The sequence below is a fragment of the Scyliorhinus canicula genome, chromosome 3 (assembly GCF_902713615.1).
Source record: "Scyliorhinus canicula chromosome 3, sScyCan1.1, whole genome shotgun sequence".
Taxonomy (NCBI): domain Eukaryota; kingdom Metazoa; phylum Chordata; class Chondrichthyes; order Carcharhiniformes; family Scyliorhinidae; genus Scyliorhinus; species Scyliorhinus canicula.
Genome location: NC_052148.1, coordinates 131,811,554 through 131,832,297, shown reverse-complemented (window position 1 = coordinate 131,832,297; position 20,744 = coordinate 131,811,554). Strand labels below are relative to the sequence as shown.

General features: G+C 50.8%; 1 protein-coding gene across 2 annotated transcripts in view; it reads left to right on the top strand.

The window, feature by feature from the left end:
- Positions 1 to 20,744, top strand: part of LOC119962960 (LIM and calponin homology domains-containing protein 1-like) — a 502,229-nt gene that overhangs the window by 415,158 nt on the left and 66,327 nt on the right. For both annotated transcript variants that reach the window (XM_038791315.1, XM_038791316.1), the window contains 3 exons: positions 12,209 to 12,283; positions 14,222 to 14,250; positions 20,396 to 20,509. In XM_038791315.1, the coding sequence (XP_038647243.1) occupies positions 12,209 to 12,283; positions 14,222 to 14,250; positions 20,396 to 20,509 (218 nt within the window). The remainder of the gene's footprint in view (positions 1 to 12,208; positions 12,284 to 14,221; positions 14,251 to 20,395; positions 20,510 to 20,744) is intronic.

Here is a 20,744-nt window from a genome sequence, read left to right as displayed (position 1 = left end):
GGGTTCACACCAAATCGCAATTCTCCAGTGCCTCAACAGCGGCATCACTGGGCTGGATCCTCCGATTCTGAGACCAGATGTGAACGGTGGTATTTTAAGACCGAAAAATGGCGCAAAACGGTCAACGATCGTCCGTCTGGTGGGGGGCTAGCAAGCACGCAGCATAGAGCCCCTGGCTCTAGCATGGATACGGCCAGAGAATTGCCGGATCTGTGGCCGCGGATGCGCACGACGGCAGCCTGCAGCGGCCACACCATGCAACATGCCACTGGCCGCACTCGGACCCGGCATGCCAAATAGTGACCCCATTTGGTCAGGTGCACCAACCCCACCAGTGCCCCCAGCCCCCTCCAAAGCCCCCCCCCCCCCGCCCATGGATCGGCTCCAGCCCCCCCCCCCCCCCAACTGCGGCGCCGCTGGACGTAGTCCACAGCCGCCACGTCGAGTTCCCGAAAATAAATACCGCATGCGACCAACGCCATCGGCAACTCGGCCCATCGGGGGGAGGGCCTCAGGTAACGTCCCGAAGCCATTCATACGGCGTGTGGTACTACTGGAGTACGCCATTTTGGAGGGGATGGAGCATCGCAAAGGTGGCACCGCCTCCAATTTCGACGCCAACGTGGATTCTACGACCGATTGCCGAACGCGATTTTGGCGTCGAAGACCGGAGAATCCCACCCAATGTGTCCCACTCTGCACGTACACTAAACGCCATTTGCATATCATTAGTGGGCCTGGCCCGTTATTCCTCTCCGCGTTTCTCCGCTTCCACCAGGGGGAATTCCTGACCATGAGGTTCACTTGTGCTTTCAAAAAAGCGTGAAACAGGCGCCGTGGCTGCTAAGGGGGAGAGAGGGAGAATGGAAAGTGTCCAACATCGCTATAGTGTGCTGACAGTTGTGCCACTGGCCAGGGGGGGGTTCTGCCAGGGACGGGAGGAGTAGCGGGGCATGACCAGGAGGTGGGTTGTGGAGTTGGGGTTGGTGTGAACCTAGTGTCATGGGTCGTCTGGGTGCTCCCCACAGGCCACCCCCTAGGCACCCTCAGGTGCCAGCTCACCCATCAATGGGATGGGCTCACTGTAGCGCAACCATTGCCATCTTGTTGGCTGGGATGGTGTGTGTGGGGAGTGAAGTATGTATATGCAGTTTCAGCTTGTCAGCTCCTGAGTGTCAATCAGACACCGTTTTTCTTTGGAATTGGTTGTGTTCCACATGGCACCAGTGCTAGCCCCTCAGTGGTCGCTGAATCAGGTGTGGCATCTGTTTCCCTGTCATAGAAGTCCACGAATCCTGTCCCGGCGTCAACAGTTAGTCTCAGGTATGGTGAATCCCACTGTTAATCTCTGTAATCAGGGGGCTGCTCCTTTTAAACTCCCCAGAACTTGTCCCAAGTCCAGTCGGCTGATGGCTGCCAGGAAGAGAGCACCAAGATTTTCAGAGGGAGACTTCACTAAACTCCTGTTTAGTGTGGAGCAAAGGTTGTGACATCCTCCACCCGCATTCCCACTCACATCCATCAATCAAGGTCAGCACCCCCACCGGGAGGCAGTGGATGCCGCAGTGGGTGCCAGCTTGTTGCATAAGTGGTCAGGGCTACAGTGCCGGAAGATGAATGACCTTCTTCACGCAGCCAGGGTAGGTCTGCCTCCTGATGTCTCCCGCTGCACCCCTACACACACCCTTCACACCTCCACGGTGATCTCGCACCTAGCCACCTCACGGAATCACAACACTATTCATGGTGCCCTTCACCACCCCACCCCCAATCCCCCTGTTCCCATTGAGCCTCTCTCTTCCCCTATCACACAATAGTCTCTTCATCACTGTGGCCCTCTCAACTCCACCCAAATGATGTCCTTGAATCCATGAGAGCCTCAGTAGACCATGTGACTCCGCCAAGGGTGAGGAGTGAGGTCAGTTCAATGGTTGGGGGTCAGTTCAATGGTTGGGGGTTAGGTTTCCAAAGGGGTGCTAATCAGTGGCACAATCATGCATTGCAAAGCTGACTAAATTGGCACAAATCACTCATCAAGGAAGAGTCAGAGAGCTGATTAGGCAACAGGCTTTACCTTGTGGCAGGCAAGGTGCACCGGATACATGTGAAGACTGCAATTTGCATATAGGTTCATCCTTAGAGGGCACCCTCATTCCCCCAGCTCATTTAGGCTGTGGATTAAGCAAACCTTCCAAATTGAACAGTCAGCCACCCGTACACTAATCCCTGACAGCCTTTCCTCCATCACCAATGGCCTTGAACTTCCAGACATCTCATTCTCTCCAGCTTCAAAGTGCAGCCTAAGCGTGGGGTTCATTCTGACTGCACCCATCCTCCCCCTTGTGTGAGGGCCTTCTGCCTTCATGAGGCAAGAAACCACCCCTTGTCAGAGTCCCCTACTCTGCCCATGTAGGCTGGCAACTCACAGGACCCCACCCAGGGACCTCACTGTCACCCCCATTGCTGACCCTATGGATTCAGCTGCTGCCACCCACTTTCCAGCTGCTACTTTGGAAGGGCAATCCCTCAGCAGTGATATTGCCACAAGCCCAAGCAATAAGGACACAGGAAGCACTGTCTGCAAACCAGCTGCCAGACTCCTTTAAACCAGGAGGCTCACAGACATGAAGGGCTGTTAAGGCCTGTGAGCAGCTGCTGCCGAGTCTGGATCCCCCACACCCTGCTCTGGGTTGCATTTGTCTGGGTCCCCCGCGTCCTCTCCGGCTGCCCCTCTGCAATTGGCACTCTGAAGGGTGATGGTGACCGGAGCGCTCACCTCGGATATCACCTTCAAAGATGGGGTCGCTGGACTTCCGGTTGCGGCTATGACCAGCTAAGTCACACATTTGGCAGCTCCTGCGACAAAGGTGTTTAAGGGCCGATTGGAGGGCCCCGACGGTACTGTAAAGACGATTCCCGGTGGGGGAAGGCTCCCTGAGGAGAGTGAGACCAACTTTATGGTCGGTACGCGGAGAGGGGCGACAAAAAAAGCGGCAGCAGCTCCCCAAAAAAAGCGGGGGAAGAGGACCAAAATGGCGGCCGGGGGCGCACTAGAAGATTGGAGAAAATGGGCGGAGGAGCAGCAGGCCGCTCTCCTCCGGTGTTTTACGGAGCTGAAAGTGGAACTTTTAGAGTCCATGAACGCGACGACCACAAGGCTGATGGGGGCCCAGGCGACCCAAGAGGCGTCGATAAGAGAGCTGCAGCAGGAGATGGCGGTGAGGGAGGAGGAAGCCACGGTCCTCGTGGGAAAGGTGGAGGTGCACGAGGCACTCCACCTGAAATGGCAGAGCCGCTTTGAGGAGCTGGACACGCGAATGAGGCGGAAGAACTTGAGGATCCTGGGCCTAGCAGAAGGCCTGGAGGGGCCTGATCTCCCGAAATATGTAGCGGAGATGTTGAGCTCCCTGATGGGAGAGGGGGCCGGTCCATCGCCCCTGGAGCTGGAAGAAGCATATCGGGTCATGGCTAGGCGGCCTAGGGCAAACGAGCCCCCGAGGGCGGTGCTGGTGCGGTTCCAGCGTCTCTGCGATCGGGAGAAAGTGCTGAGGTGGGCCAAGAGGGAGAAAAGCAGCAAATGGGAGAATTCGACGGTGCGGATATATCAGGACTGGAGTGCGGAGGTGGCAAAGCGGCGGGCCCGGTTTAACCGAACGAAGGCGGTGCTGCACGAAAAAAGGATCAAGTTTGGAATGCTGCAGCCAGCGCGCTTGTGGGTCACCTACAAGGACCAGCACCATTACTTTGAGACCCCAGAGGAGGCATGGACTTTTGTTCGGGAGGAAAAGCTGGACCTGAACTAGAACTTGGGAACGCCGGCGGTCGAGGCCGCCCGAGTACCCTTGACTGATCAAGTGGCCCATGTCTTTCTTAGGCCAGGTCGGAACTTGGTTAAAGTTGATGGATCGTTTGGTTTCTTTGAAACTTGTGTTATGGGGGGTTTCTTTGTTCCTTTTTGTGTGTCTCTTCCCGTTGCCAACTTCCCTTAATTATTGTTGTTGTAGGGGGGGCTTTTTTACTGTTTTTTGATCTGTTCTTTAAGGGTTATGGTTACTGTTGGTTAAGTACGTTATTATTGGGGAGTTATTTAGTTATTTAGTTATGCAGGCATAGTTATGTATTTATGTATTTGTTTGCGATTTGTTATTTATATTGTTATATTGTTAAGTTGGGGAGGCGGGACGGGGGGGGAGCAAGTGGGTTATGCGTGTTTTCTTTTTCTCTTTTTTCTTCCTCTCGTATTAAGGGGGCTTTGTTATCGGTGTGGATGGGGACGGGGGTGGAATTGAAGATGGCGGGGTAGGGTGTGGCCGAGCGAAAGCGCGGGCTCTCCCCTGTCTCCCGCGCGCGGGACGGAGGAAGGGGGAGGAGAGAAGAGTGGGGTGGGGCCAGCAATGGCGGCTTTTCCCGCGCTGAACCGGGGTCAGAGAGGGATGGCAAGGGGGGGGGGGAGGCCCCTCCCCCCCCACATCGGGAGGAGTCGGAGTGTGGCAGGGGCAGCCGGGTCAGCGAAAACCAGCTGACTCTCGGGAGTACGATGGTGGGTACACCGCGGCTAGGAGGGGTCCTAGCCGGGGGGGGGGGGGGGGGGGGGGGGAAGGGGGGTTAGGGGGGGATACCGGGTTGCTGCTGGAAAGGCTGAGGACGGGAAGGGAAGAACGGGAGGAGAGAGGGGGGGGGGGCCATCGCCATGGGGAACGGGTCAGAAGGGGAGGGTCGACCCGGGGCGAACAGGGGACAGAACATGGCTAATAGACAGGGGAAAGGGACGGGTCGCTCCGCGACCCGGTTGATTACTTGGAATGTGAGGGGGCTGAACGGACCGGTCAAGAGATCAAGGGTTTTTTCACACCTAAAGGGACTGCAGGCGGATGTGGCAATGTTGCAGGAGACTCACTTGAGAGTAGTAGACCAGGTGCGCCTGAGAAGGGGGTGGGTGGGACAGGTGTTCCACTCAGGCTTGGACGCAAAGAACCGGGGGGGTGGCGATTTTGGTGGGAAAGAGGGTGTCGTTCGTGGCGGCGCAGGTGGTAGCAGATAAGGAGGGTAGGTACGTGATGGTGAAGGGTAGGCTGCAGGGAGAGAATGTGGTGCTGGTAAATGTATATGCCCCGAATTGGGATGACGCGGGTTTTATGAGGCGCCTGTTGGGCCTCATTCCGGGTCTGGAGGCAGGAGGCCTGATCATGGGGGGGGACTTCAACACAGTGCTCGACCCTGGGCTGGACAGATCGAGTTCCAGGACGAATAGGAGGCCGGCAGCGGCGGAGGTGCTAAGGGGGTTCATGGAGCAGATGGGGGGGGTAGACCCTTGGAGATTTGGCAGGCCAAGGGCGAGGGAGTATTCTTTTTTCTCCCACGTCCACAGGGTGTACTCCAGAATAGACTTTTTTGTACTGAGCAGGGGGCTGATTTCGAGAGTGCAGGACACGGAGTACTCGGCCATTGCGATTTCGGACCATGCACCACACTGGGTAGAGGTAGAACTGGGGGAAGCACGGGACCAGCGCCCGTTGTGGCGCCTGGATGTGGGGCTGCTGGCGGACGATGAGGTGTGCGGAAGGGTCCGGAAGGGCATTGAGAGATATCTGGGCACGAACGACACGGGCGAGGTGAAGGTGGGGGTAGTCTGGGAGGCCCTGAAAGCAGTGATCAGAGGAGAGCTGATCTCCATAAGGGCACACAGAGAAAGGAAGGAGAGGCAGGAGAGGGAGAGACTGGTGGGGGAACTTATAGAAGTGGACAGGAGATATGCGGAGACACCAGAGGAGGGGCTGTTGAGGGAGCGGCGCAGTTTACAGGCCCAGTTTGACCTACTGACCACTAGGAAGGCGGAGACGCAATGGAGAAGGGCACAGGGTGCGGTCTATGAGTACGGGGAAAAGGCGAGCAGGATGCTAGCACACCAGCTGCGCAAGCGAGATGCAGCCAGAGAGATTGGGGGAGTGAGAGAGAAGGGAGGGAACGTAGTGCAGAAGGGGCAGGAGGTGAACGGGGTCTTCAGGGATTTCTACAGGGAATTGTACCGGTCTGAGCCGCCCAGGAGGAGGGGGGGAATGGAGAACTTCCTCGATAGATTGAGGTTCCCAAAGGTCCAGGAGGAACGGGTGGAGGGGCTGGGGGCGCCGATAGAGCTGCAGGAACTAGTTAAAGGGATAGGCCAGATGCAGGCGGGGAAGGCGCCGGGGCCGGATGGGTTCCCGGTGGAATTTTATAAGAAGTATGTGGACTTGGTGGGCCCAGTGCTGGTGCGAGCCTTCAATGAGGCGCGAGAGGGGGGGGCTCTGCCCCCGACAATGTCACAGGCCCTGATCTCCTTGATCCTGAAGCGGGACAAAGACCCTGTACAGTGCGGGTCCTACAGGCCTATCTCCCTCTTGAATGTAGATGCCAAACTGTTGGCAAAGGTCCTGGCAACCAGAATAGAGGATTGTGTGCCAGGGGTAATCCATGAGGACCAGACGGGTTTCGTAAAGGGACGACAACTTAATACAAATGTCCGGAGGCTGTTGAATGTAATTATGATGCCAGCAGTGGAGGGGGAGGCTGAGATAGTGGTAGCACTGGATGCGGAGAAGGCATTCGATAGGGTGGAGTGGGAATACCTGTGGGAGACGCTGGAACGGTTTGGGTTTGGGGAGGGATTTATCAAGTGGGTGAAGCTGCTGTATTCGGCCCCGATGGCGAGTGTGGTTACAAACGGGAGGAGGTCGGAGTATTTTGGGCTCCATCGAGGTACCAGGCAGGGATGCCCCCTATCCCCCTTACTATTTGCATTAGCGATCGAACCGTTGGCGATGGCACTGAGGGGTTCAGGGGGTTGGAGAGGACTGACAAGGGGAGGGGAGGAACATCGGGTATCACTCTATGCGGATGATTTGTTGTTGTATGTGGCGGATCCGGAAGGGGGAATGCCGGAGGTAATGGAAATACTAGCGGAGTTTGGGGACTTTTCGGGATATAAATTAAATGTGGGTAAAAGTGAGGTCTTTGTGATACACCCGGGAGATCAGGGGGAGGGAATTGGGCGGCTCCCCTTTAGGAGAGCAGTAAAGAGCTTCAGGTACTTGGGGGTGCAGGTGGCAAGGAGCTGGGGGACCCTCCACAAGCTGAACTTTTCAAGGCTGGTGGAGCAGATGGAGGAGGAGTTCAAGAGGTGGGACATGGTACCGCTGTCGCTAGCAGGGAGGGTGCAGTCAGTTAAAATGACGGTCCTCCCGAGGTTCTTGTTTCTGTTCCAGTGCTTGCCCATCTTCCTCCCCAGGGCCTTCTTCAAGAAGGTAACTAGCAGCATTATGGGCTATGTGTGGGCGCATGGCACCCCTAGAGTGAGAAGGATTTTCTTGGAACGGAGTAGGGACAGTGGAGGATTAGCGCTACCCAATCTTTCCGGATACTACTGGGCGGCGAACGCATCGATGGTGCGCAAGTGGGTGATGGAGGGGGAGGGGGCAGCTTGGAAACGTATGGAGAGGGCGTCCTGCGGCAATACAAGCCTGGGGGCGCTAGTAACGGCACCATGGCCGCTCCCCCCCACAAGGTATACCACGAGTCCGGTAGTGGCGGCCACCCTTAAAATCTGGGGGCAGTGGAGGCGACACAGGGGGGAAGTGGGGGGTCTGATGGCGGCGCCACTGAGAGGGAACCACAGATTTGTCCCGGGGAACACTGGCGGGGGATTCCAGAGCTGGCACAGGGCGGGCATCAGGCAACTGAGGGACATGTTCATAGAGGGGAGGTTTGCGAGCCTGGGAGAGCTGGAGGAGAAATTTGAGCTCCCCCCGGGGAACACGTTTAGATACCTGCAGGTGAAGGCATTTGCCAGACGACAGGTGGAAGGATTCCCCTTGCTTCCCGATGGAGGGGCGAGTGATAGGGTGCTGTCTGGGGCCTGGGTCGGAGAAGGGAAGGTCTCGGACATCTACAAAATAATGCAGGAGGTGGAGGAGGTACCGATAGAGGAGCTGAAAGACAAGTGGGAAGCGGAGCTGGGAGAGCAGATAGAAGATGGGACATGGGCGGATGCCCTAGAGAGGGTCAATTCGTCGTCGTCGTGCGCAAGGTTGGGCCTCATCCAATTTAAGGTGCTGCACAGAGCCCATATGACGGGGACTAGGATGAGTCGGTTCTTCGGGGGTGAGGACAGGTGTGTTAGGTGTTCGGGAAGCCCTGCGAACCATGTACATATGTTCTGGATGTGTCCGGCACTGGAAGAGTTCTGGGAGGGGGTGGCGGGGACGGTATCGAGAGTGGTGGGAACCAGGGTCAAACCAGGGTGGGGGCTAGCGATTTTTGGGGTTGGGGTGGAGCCAGGAGTACAGGAGGCAAGGGAGGCCGGAATATTGGCCTTTGCGTCCTTGGTAGCTCGGAGAAGGATCTTGATTCAGTGGAGGGACACAAGGCCACCAAGTGTTAACACCTGGTTAAACGACATGGCAAGCTTCATCCAATTGGAAAGAATCAAATTCGCCCTGAGAGGGTCGGTACAGGGGTTCTTCCGGCGGTGGCAGCCCTTCCTTGACTTTCTGGATCAGAGATAGGAACTGGAGGCCGAAACAGCAGCAACCCGGGGAGAAAAGGGGGGGAAGGGAGGGGGGGGGGGGGGGGGATGGCAATGAAGGGAGCACGCCAGCGGGGGGTCGCGGGCAATGACTGCCCGAGGCCATCGGCAGAAAGGGAAAAGCGGTTTGGTTGCTAGACTGATAGCGCGGGGGGGGGGGGGGGGGGGGGGGGGGGGGGGGGTGCGCGCGGGGGAGGGCGTGGGGAGGTTTTTCCAGGGGGGACTTGTAGTGTTATAATTTAAAATGTAATAGGGGTAAATGTTTGTATCGAAAAATTTCAATAAAAATTATTTAAAAAAAAAAGATGGGGTCGCTAGGTTCTCATTTTATACAGCTGTTGTAAATCACCCTGGGATGTCAACATGCTGACATCCAATGCACATTCAGTGAGGGGGTGTCTCCTTGCAGGAGAGCTCGCTAATTGGATGCTCATGTATTTAAGTGAGCTTCCTGACCTTCCGAGGTGGGATTCTGGTTCTGCCACCTGCAAGTGTCCTGGAAAAGTGGAATACTGATCTTGCTGGTGAGAATTACGTTTCACAATACTTGCCGTATTTTACACCCGCGTCACCATTCTCATTGACAGCCAACACAGGCTAAATTTGTCCCCTTATGTCTTCTTTCCCATTATTAAAAACCTGAAGATATTTCCTCCATAAAGAGGTTTCAAATGCTTGCAGTTTCAGCAACTGATATTTAAAGGGTCTGGATGATTGATCTCATTTTATTCCTCTGTAATAAAAAGGTTATTTTTCCGGAAAGTTATCAATGACTTTTTAAACACATTTTGTTACTCATCCTGCTGTCACTGTAGAGTTCATTGGTTCTATATGGTTTACAGTGGGTGAATGGGCACGTAAATGTCATAGCTTAGCCTGAGGGGCCATAGGGCAGGGAGGCTATAGAGGCCGGTGGAGAGAATGAAGTGGCATGGATAGGGCATGGGGAGTGAGTGGGGATGAAGAGCTGTGAGGAGGAAGGGCTTGAGTGCCTTTCTGTTTTTATTATAACTACAGCACCGAGCAGGGCCTTTTAAATAACTTGCCTCTGCACCAGACAGCCCCTCGAGCTGCCTCTGAATTTTTTCTCAGGTCAGCTAAACCCGACTGCATCCTGAATCCGCTCCCCAGGAATGAAACCCCTCTAATTGCGATCACTTTCTCCTGAGGTGGGCAGGTCGAGCCAGAAATTTTCCCGACTCCCACTATCCGCCTTGAGGAGGAAAATCCAGCCTATTATCGACCAGACAGTGAAGAAGGAAATGGCTGAAAATATTCTATGATGGATATATTCAGTCATTTGTGTCCAAAAAGCTCAGCAGCACAGCATGAACAATGGAGGGGTGTGGGTGTTGTGGGGGTGAGCGAGTTGCTCCCATGTCTTTTGCATTATCACTTCATGGCACTGGATGCAGCATGCTTAGACAATAGAGGTAATCAAAGGAAGATAAATCTGGATAATCTAAGAAATAATTTCTGACTCAGAAGATTTAGAAATTGTGGAACTCAATAACTTGCAAATTGCTTGTCGTACACTTATGAAGTCATCTGTTGAATATCCAAACATCTTAACTAGATTGTAATCATAATGTCACAACAAAACGAAGGATGATTCATTTAACCAGAATTACCCTACAGTCCTCCCATTGCCACATCAAAATTGTTTTTTTCAATTATCTGATGTTTTACTTTCACTGATCTATACGGAAGTTAATTCAACTGTTAATAACTCTTTGTATGAAGTAGCTCTTCCTGATAGCAGTCCTACATTAGTTTGAACTTGTTCTCTTATTGTTTTTCATTCTATTCATTCATTAGGTCACATCTCAAATGTATCCTTTCGATAAGTTTCCCTAACCTTTCCAGGTAATTCAGATACTTGAAAATAGGGGTCAGTTTCATGTTTTTTTCCCTGCATTTGCTTCCATGCCAGAATATTGTCTTCATTTCTCTATGATCAGCAGTGGACCCACCAGCTAAGGGAGATTCTTGCAAGATAGCTACACAGTATGTTCACAAATTTATCTGACTCACGCTTTATTATTTCAGTCATATAATTCAACACTATTGTGTTAGGAAAGAGTTAATGTTCCATGGTACTTAAGTTGGAATTGAGGTTTTAATTGTTTAATAGATTGCACTCATTGTTTAATAGACCACCTCAAATATAAAGGGGATACACATGGTACTGTGGTGTTGTTGGAGATTGCAGAACACAATAAACTTCGAGTCAAAGAAGTCAAAATCTGCTTTCTAGTTCTCATTATAGAGTTATCATTGGAGTTTAACATATTGACTTTGTCTGCTGCTGCACTAGAGGCCAATCCCGCCGACGTGGTTTGAACCACCACTGGTGGCGGCGGGATCGGCAGCGCGAGCGGGGTCATGGGGTGGGCGCAGGGCGATCGGAGCCCAGCGGGGTGCCCCCACTGTGGCCAGGCCCGCGATCGGGGCCCACCGATCGGCGGGTGGGCCTGTGCCGTGGGGGCACCCTTTTTCTTCCGCCGCCGCCACGGCCTCCACCATGGCGGAGGCGGAAGAGAATCCCCCAGCGCGCATGCGCCGGTGGTGCATGCGCGAGCGGGCGAAGGCCTTTTGGCCAGCCCCGACGCCGGGGGGCTGGTGTCAAAGGCCATTGTTGCCGGTTTTGGAGCCCGTCGGCGTGGTGCCAACCGCTCCGGCGCGGGCCTAGCCCCTCAATGTGAGTGCTTGGCCCTTAAAGGTGCGGTGAATTCCGCACCTTTGGGGAGGCCCGGCGCCGGAGTGGTTGGCGCCACTCCGGGACCCCCCGTCCCGCCGGGTAGGGGAGAATCCCGCCCCTGGTCTTACCCGGCAGGACCTCGGCGTCCATCCTGTCGGGGGCGGCCTGGTGGGGGCAGGGGGGGCCGGCCTCTCCTGGTGGGGGCCTCTTTTGCTCCGCGCCGGCCCTTGTAGCCCTACGCCATGTTGCATTGGGGCTGGCGCGGAGAAGGAGGCTACCGCACATGCGTGCATTTGCGCCAGTTGCAGCGCACATGCGCAGACCCGCGGCATCCATTTGACAGCGGTATCGGCAGCTGGAGCGGCATGGGTCGCTCCAGTGCCATGCTGGCCTCCTGTTAGGCAGAGGATCGTTACACTTAGCGGTCCGATGACGCCGTCGTTAAACTCATCAGTTTTTACGACGGCGTCAACATTCTGCCGTCAGATGGGAGAATCCCGCCCATGGTATTAATACAACACTAATTACTAAATATGCATCACAAAATCTGTTGCATACTACCTTCAGATTTTATACCATCTGAGTGTGTTTAGTTGAGACAGTGGTGTAACTCACAGGGTAAGCACCGAAATAGAAATGGCATTTCTGTGGCATAGGAGTAAAATATTCACAGATTTGCATGCAAAATATCAGGAAACCAATTACTTCTATGGGATTACAGTCTGTAGAAGGATCTTTGGAGCAGTAAATAATCACTTGTCAAAATCAGATATAAGATTTTTTTTGTTAATGTTACATACTTTTTTATATATGTAAGTACTTGTTATCTTTAAAAAAAACCTATTTTGCGATTGTAATAAATACCTAAATAATATACTTTTGTTGTCAGTCATTTTTTTATGATTTCTGTTTCCTGTTTTTTCATTTTACTCTGCTACCTACCTTAGAACCACCTATTACTGCCAGTGTTCCGGTTACAGTTCGGAACTCCTGGCGACGCTCAGAATTTTTCTCACAGCCAGGTAAAAGTTGTGCTTAGTAATTTCCTCCTTCTATTTTGCTTCCTGAACCTGGGAGTGCTTTGGGACACACTAATGATCACATGAGTCATTCCCTGCTTTTCTAGATTTGCTGACCTCATTATGTGATGCATAGTTGCCAAAGCATGCCAATGTGGGGGAAAAAAACAACTGTGAAAGTAGTTCATTAAAGGTTTCCTTTCAAAATGAACGTCAACACTTAGGAATTCCAGTAAGTTGACAAAACTTGTGAGATCCTCCACAGATGGAGACTTAGGATTAGGTCAGAGCTAAAGGACATTAAAAAATAGTGCTTTACATCATTGGATACAGTAGGTTGGAGTTAAATAAGAACCTCCACGGTACAGGGAATGCGGAGAGATCAGCTACACCGGACTTCAACAACTGGTCTCTCTTTAACTCATTTAAAAATTGACCATTGTAATTAGAACTCCACTTTTAAAAAACGATTCAGCGATCTTACAATTCCATTCAATATGCCACAATCTGAATATAATGCTTGAACAAAAATGTTATTATCACAAATTGGCCATAATTGTTACCATGAGACTACTGGCCTGTAACTACCACATGAACACCCTTATTAAGAATAGTAACAATTAGTATTTCTAGGCAAGCGGGGCTCACGGAGAATCTTAAGACCTGGCCAAAGCTAGCTATGATATAAATAACAAATTTTAAAAGTAATCTTAGCGAATATATGCTGAACACCAACATTAACAACATTCAGAACCATTCTCCTGCGGATATGGGCAAGGTGACACTATTTCCCCATCACAACTGTTTCTTTCTCCAATTTGTTTAATAGCTGCATACATTTCTAAGACTTTCTCCATCTAATAAACTTATTTGTCTTTACTTAAAATGCCAGTCTGATGCCCCCAGAAAACTGTACCTAAAATTGGTAGGGTTGGCAACTATGTACATTGCAAATCCTTGGGACTCAAATGTGTTCTCTGTACTAATCTGCCTGTTTCCCTATTTCAGGTGACAAATAATAAGAGTTGAAAATTAGAAAGAATCACAACAGCATGGTGTTGCTGCACAAGTTCTCCGCAAACCTCAACTATGCGTTAAATTTACTTAATTTAGCAGCTTCTGGATACCACCAATAGTATAGATAGTAAATCCCAGCTCTGTGGCTCACTTCCTCTACCATCTTGCGGTTCTGCCATCATTTTTGGAAATCATTTTGTTGGTGGTGGGTCATGTCCAATTACCTGATCATTACATCCTTTTGTTCATTATGTAAGCCTGGAACTCCACCTGTCAATCGATGGTTTCAACAGTTGGGGAGCAACATGGAGTGCTCGCTGGTGTCCTGGCCAATATTTATCCCTCAGCTGATATTAAAAACAGCTGATCTGGTCATTTATGTTACTGCTGGTTGTCGTAACTTGCTGCGTGGAAACTGATCACTCTGTTTCCTACATTACAACAATAAGCATATTTCAAAGGCACTTCATTGGCTGTAAAGAGCTTTAGAATGTCTTTGGCCCTGAAAGGCACTATGTCAATATATGTCTTGCTTTTCTTTTTATTTGGCATCACTAATTATGGATAAATGATAATATTTATTTGATCTTTCAACATCTTTGTTCATGCTTATCATGATATTGATTGCAAGCTCCAAAAAAAAAACCTCAATTGATGCATCTGCACATTTCAAGAATGTGACATAATTTCTAAATAATCTTTTCTGGCCTGGCATTACAGTGCTGATTGCTGGCTCTTTGTTGAAGCTGCTTGCATTTGGCAGTCTAGTTGGGCATCAACATATTAGAGCAAATTAATTAATAAAACATTTTGGAAAATGTTTCCAGTGTTACTGCCACTACGTGTAGGTCACCTCCATGGACTGGTGGAAATTCAAACCATGATTGTTGATCCTATATAAAATACTTTTTCTTTCTCTTTCAGCAGAAGTGAAAAGCAATGAAAATACACATGTAAGTACATAACGTTATTGTTTTATCTGTGTAATATGGTCTCGAAAGAGCAACAGTTCTTCCTGGCAGCTAACATCTTCAGTGTAGTGTTGTGTGTTACTACTTTTCAACATTGTAATGAAAAATCACCTTGGTCAGTACAGAATCAGTGAGAACCATGGGTCGGAGAATCCCCAGGGGGCAACGCGAATCCCGCCATGCCGCTCCTACGCCAGCTGCCGTATTCTCCAGCGCCGCGTTTCGGGCGGGGGTGGGATTCACGCCACGCCGGTCGTGTCATCAATTCACTGGCCCCGATGGGCCGAACAGCCGTCCATTTTTGGCCAGTCCCGCCGGCGTGGGTTACGTATGGTCCCACACGGCGGGGCCTGGCAGGTAAGTCGATGGGGGCGGTCCTCAGGGGGGGCGGGGTGGATCCTACCCCAGGGGGGACTTCCACGGTGGCCTGGCCTGCAATTCGGGCCCACCGATCTGCGGGCGAGCCTGTTCCGTGGGGGCATTTCTTCCTTCTGCGTCGGCCCCTGTAGGGCTCCGCCTTGGCCTGCGCGGAGAAGAGAACCCACCCCCACACATGCACCAAAATACGACGGCCGGTTCTGCGAATGCACGGAACCACGCTGACGGTTCCCCGCATGTGTGAGATCACGCCGGCCATTTAGCGCATGCGCGAACTCGCGCTGTCCCTTCGCCGCCGGCTGGAGCGGCACCAACCCCTCCGTCATCCACATAGCCCCCGAGATAGGTGAGAATATCTCACCATGGGGGCCCGGAGTTGATGCAGGAGTTGTTGGCGCCAGTTTTCCCGCCAGCGTGGGGACTTAGTCCCCGGAAAGGAGAATCCCCGGCCCATATGTTCAGTGTTTTCTTTAAATTTGTTCCCCAAGTTGCCGAATATTCAAACAATTTTAACAGTAGCAATGTGAAAACTGATATCTTTCAAAGACAAGGCAATAATGTTAAATTGAAGCTTTAATAAAAGTTAAGGATCTGAAAATCTTTCATATAGGGCCCTTTTGCAAGTTTCAGCAATGGAGTGGCAGATAGTTATTTTACCATTTCTTCACGGACATTATTTTGTCTCCAGGTGTTACGTGAACCAGTCCTGTCTACCAGGTCACAGGCCCATTCCCGGATGCTCTGGGATGAAACCTCTAGGTTTCCCTCCTTTTTCTCACAGTGGGGAATCGCCATGATAAACCCACTTGCTATAATGGTGCACTGTATGGAAATTTTACCTTATTATTCCATGGCACATGCATTAACGCTACCATACTCTGCATCATATTTAGTTGTTACCAGAATGGCACTATTTCTGTTTGTAAGTCATGTTTCTTCTCATCCCGAATTCAGAGATTATCTACATTGAATAGAAGCAGAATATATTTCCTCATTACTTAAGTGGACCTTAAGTAATTTTGGTTTTGAAATTTTGAAATTGTGATACATTTGAATTAAAATAAAATTCTTCATTGGAGATGGCACTCTCAGAATACTGATTATTTGGATGATTGGCTTACAGTCGCCTTATCTGTAACAGAAGTCACGCTCACAAGATAAGGAAAATTCATCTTTGCTTTCCAATTCTGAAAGAAAAACCTACAGTTCTTCTCCACATCACAGTATCCAACTTGCTTTATCTCCTCTATTTTACAATCTGTTCCTGGTTTTAGTAGCTGAGTGCAGGAAAATGTTCCTTCTGGCTTCAATCCTAAATTCACCTTCACCAATTTAAACTTGAACTGAAGTAAAAACAATTTAACTTCAAGTTATTCTCCTAGTTTACTCATCAGTCTTATTCAGGGTGCGATCTAACGGTCACACTTCGCCCAACTCGGGGTGCGACACAACTGGGAAAGCTCGCGCGAGGCCTCTTACGTGATTTACATATTTTGCCACACCTCGCGTGTTTGGCGCGGCGCCGGTCGCAGGCTGCTCTACGCGGCCGTTCCGCTAATTCGCGGGGATGGGCCGAGTGGCCGCAGTTAAAACACTGAGTCCTGCCAGCGCCGTCCACACCTGCTCGCAGCCGGCAGGGGCTCTGCGCGCAAGGGTCGAGTGGCGGCCTGGGGGGGGGTGGGGAGGAGGGCTCCGACCCCGCGGAGGGCCTCCGATGTGGCCTGGCCCCTCTGTCCCCCAGCCTCTTTTCCTATGCGCTGGCCCCTGCAGTCCTGTGCCATGTTGCGTCGGGGCCGGCGCGTTGAAGGAGGCCACCACGCATGCACGCGTTGGCGCCAGTGCCACTGCGCATGTGTGCTTTGGCGCCAGCCCATTGCGCATGCGTGGATCCTGTGACACACAGTTCATGCCAGGATCGGCAGATGGAGCGGCGCGAACCGCTCCAGCGCCGTGCTGGCCCCCTGTAGGGGCCAGAATTACTCTTGGCAGCAGCCCGTTCACGCCGTCGTAAAACGCCTCGGCGTTTACGACGGCATGGACACTCTGCCACACTAGGTTATTTTCATTTTTTAATAGGCCACAATCCTTCAGAGACAATCCTCCAGGGGATGGACAGAGGCTGCAGCTGTCATCTGGCAACAGCTATGGGTCTACAGGGCTGTCTCTCCTATGATTCATTAAGCAAACACCCACATTTTCCAACCTGAACCCACCATGTTGGGCTACACATGCTCCAGGCTAATGCAGGTCACAACACTGTCAACTGAAAACCTCAGCCTGCTCATAAATAGGTCTTAATAGACCCCATGATTAACATCTATTCACTTGAGTTGGCCAACTGTGAGTCTGAGCCACCGTCACTTAAAATCGCACGCCTGCCTGCCTCTCATCTCAGCTTCAACCAATTTGAAAATCCTTCCCAAAGAGTCAGGGGCCAGGGAGGTGAATGAATTATAAGACGTGGAAATTGACAATGGCCTGAATTTTTGCGCAGGTGAAAAGGCTCTCCATCTTTGCAAAAATGGCACTGGAGGCCTAAGTCTGGTAGTCCCAGCCACTGAACATGCTCCTCACCAGCTTTGCAGGGGGTGTGAAATGGGTGTGGGCCAAACTTTGCACATCCAAACATGTGCAGCTGCTTTCAGTCTGCACTTAATTTTGTAAGAAGGAAGTGGAAAATATAATTTGTGCAGAGTAGACCTGGTAATAATGATATAAATTTACCAGAGTGCTTTGGAATGGCAAGGTATCCTTTTGCATATGGTCCCGGGACACCTTCATTAAAGGTCGGATGTCTTTTGGGAGAAATAAAGTGCCCTTTGGAAGAGATCAAGTGCCCTTTGGGATACTGAAAATAGACATGAATGTGCGTAAAATGTGCATAAAGTCATTGTGTGGCTCATTGCAACTATCAAAGGGAGCTGTGAAGCTGTTACGGCATTTAAATCTGCTGCCCTTTAAATATGTGAAAAATTGGTCTGCTGTATGGAAAAAAAATCAGTGCTTTATATTTTAGGCTATCTGTTGACAAAACCCTTATCATAGCGGGGTGTCTGTCAGTTCACAACTGATGCTGAGAAAATCCCTGAAGTGGGTCGATGAATACAAATGCGTGTTCTTATGAAGGATTAAAGGAAGTTAAATGTAGTGAATTGGTTTTAATTATCTTTTACTATTATCAATGAGAATTTTTTTAAGTAACAAATTCACCAATTATCACTTAAGAACTGTATACAATCTCAGCATAGATCTTGAGGTCTCCCCGTGGCGGATACTGGCTGAGTTAACATGGAGTGTGTCAGGGAAATGGGAGGTGGGTGTGGAGAATGGGTTGGCATGTGTGAGCTCAAATTTGTCAGGGACTATGAAGGGTCATGGGGTGAGGGTGGAGGGGCTTAGGTTGGCATTGGAGTGTATGAGGGTGGGTGGACGGGCATAGATTGACATGGAGGATATGAAGTGCCGTGGAGGTGGTTGGGGGCATGGAGAGTGTGTGGGTGGTGGAGACAAAGTGCCAGAGCACTGAGGCGGGCATTTTGCCCAGCCTGCTTTTGCGCCCAGCAGCCCTCATGTCTGCACATTGAATCTTTCCAAGGGCAGTAGGCACAGAATGAAAAGACCCCACCCCAAAATGAAAATCCAAACTTCTGTCAGATCTGGAGTCAGATTCACTGAGCTGGGAATTTTCCCAACTCTGTACAACTGCCGTGAGCAAAAATTCAGGCCATTGTGTTTTTAGATGATGTTGCTGAGAGAAGCATGTCGTGAAATATGAAAGGTGGCCAAGGCCGGATCTTTGGCCTCACCAAAGGTAACTGGGTAGGAGCAGGAAGAGAAGCTAATAGATTCTCTGACTGATTAAATAGATAAGAATGGAACCAGGCAAGTGCAGTTCAACACACTTGTGCAACAATGGAGAGGCGTTGGAAGAGGTGTCAAAGGCTGCAGACAAAAGTTTTGGAGAGGATGGATTACCTTGCAGTCGCACAGGATGTAATTTATGACTATGATAAAGGACGTTTTGGTACTGTAGTAAAGGCAGAGACCAGATTGGAGAGATTCACAGGTAGATTTCTGGGAAAGATGGGAATAGCTTTCGAAGACAACATCACATTTGAGACCTTGTGAGAGGAAATGGAGAGTGAATATGGGGCGATCATTTGCAAGGACAGAGGGGTCAAGCGGGGGATTATTGAGGAGATGGACAATGCCAGTAGATTTGAGGGAGAGGGAGGCTGTACCCACAGAGAAGAGACAAAGAGATAAAAGAGTGTGTGGAGACCCGGATGGACTTAGAACGCTGACATAGACTAGCTAGGCTAAGTGGTCTGTTTCAATAGATTCCATGGTCGCCATTCAGCAACTGCATTGTGCCTGGCGCAGATCCAGGAATAACAGGTGAATCACGCCTGAGCCCCAAATCGGGCTCCGCACCAGCCGCAAAACCTCGTGGGAGTCACCCAACTCACTCCACGGCTCATTTAAATACCCAGGCGCCGGATTCACCGGCTCTTGAGACTCCCTGACCGTGCCTGGGAGACATCGCCAGGGCGCTGTTTAGTACTGGTTCACACAAACGTGGACCAGGCGTGATGGCACCTGGGGGGTCTCCCAGGCCATTGTCGACCCCAGGTGGTCAGGGACAAGCCATGGTGTCACCATGGCACTCTCCCTGGCAGCTGGGCATCATGGCACTGCCAGACTGGCACCCTGGCAGTGCCATCCTGACACTGCCAAGGTGCCAGGGCACGGCCCCGTGCTAGTCTGGAAGTGCCAAAGTGCACAAGTGCCAGGTTGGATATGACAAGGGTCATGCCTGGTGGAGCCTTGCCAAGTTAACGTGGGGAAGGGGGGGGGGGGGGGGGTTTCCGGAGGCCTCTCCAAGGCTCGGGAGTGAGGAGAAGTCACAAAAGCGTGAGGGGCCTAAAAGAGGGGTGTGTGGAAAGATCGGGGCAGCCAGACAAAATGGCGCCCCGAAATGCAAAGGCTCGCCAGCAGGAAATCCCTCTAAATGTGGCCTCGGTGGGGAGAAACTTACCGAGACCAAAAAAGGGGCAAAGAGCCTTTTTGATAATGACCTGTTTCTTGGCGCTGCAGCTGCTGAGAAGCACACCGCTAAACGAGCTATTCAGCGGACTTTAACTAGAGTCCACTGAATCGTGCCTTATATCATTTTCAGTAAAGTGCCAAATCTCAAGTGTGCCATCCAGCAGAGACATCGTGCACAGCTTAACTGTCTAACCAGAGGTATGGGAGGGAAGTTATTGAATGAATCATGCCTTGTTTCTCTTTTGTGTCTCCTAAGCTGCTGGAGATCCTGGCACATGTCATATCCCAATTCCTTTGCCTATGCCCAGGACAAAGGAAGGTAACCACTTCAAAAGTGGGGACAAATGGATAAGGATCATCAGTGCTCATAAAGCTCCTCTTTTCTAAATACATCTGCTAAGCAATATTGTACTAGAACATAAATTCAGACATAACAATCAGGAATACTGCAGATTTCATGGCTAAAATATTTCATTGTAAAAATAATCTGTTCATATTCCTCATATTTAAGAAACTGTTGACTTAATTTTTTTGATGACAATTTAATTTGTCCTACCCTGCTGTAATCTTTTTTGTCAGCCTTCCTCAATAGCTGTCATTTGTACTTTTGATTACTGGAAACAGCACCTCAATTGAAATTTTTCAAATCATGAAATAACATCAGTCTGTCACACAACTTTTTCTTGATGTGGATTGTTAGATCCCAGTTGCTCCTTTAAATCTCCCTAAGCGTTTTGACCGCTGGTATTGGGACCCAGAAGAAGAACGCAAGCGTCAGGAAAGATGGCAGAAAGAGCAGGAACGCTTGCTCCAGGTACATTAACACAACTTGCATTGACCCTCTGCTCCAAACTGCTTGTTCTGCTGCTGCTTGTCATATAGGTTTGGGTAAATATGGTGCACCTTCAGTTAAGGCTCTCAGCACTAATCCTTCATATGTGTTTTTTTTTTCACAAACATGGTTCTGATTAGCCAACCAGAAGATGGTAATGAAAGAGATGCAGTGCATCACTGTCATACTAGGCAAATTGGAACCATGAGAAACTGAA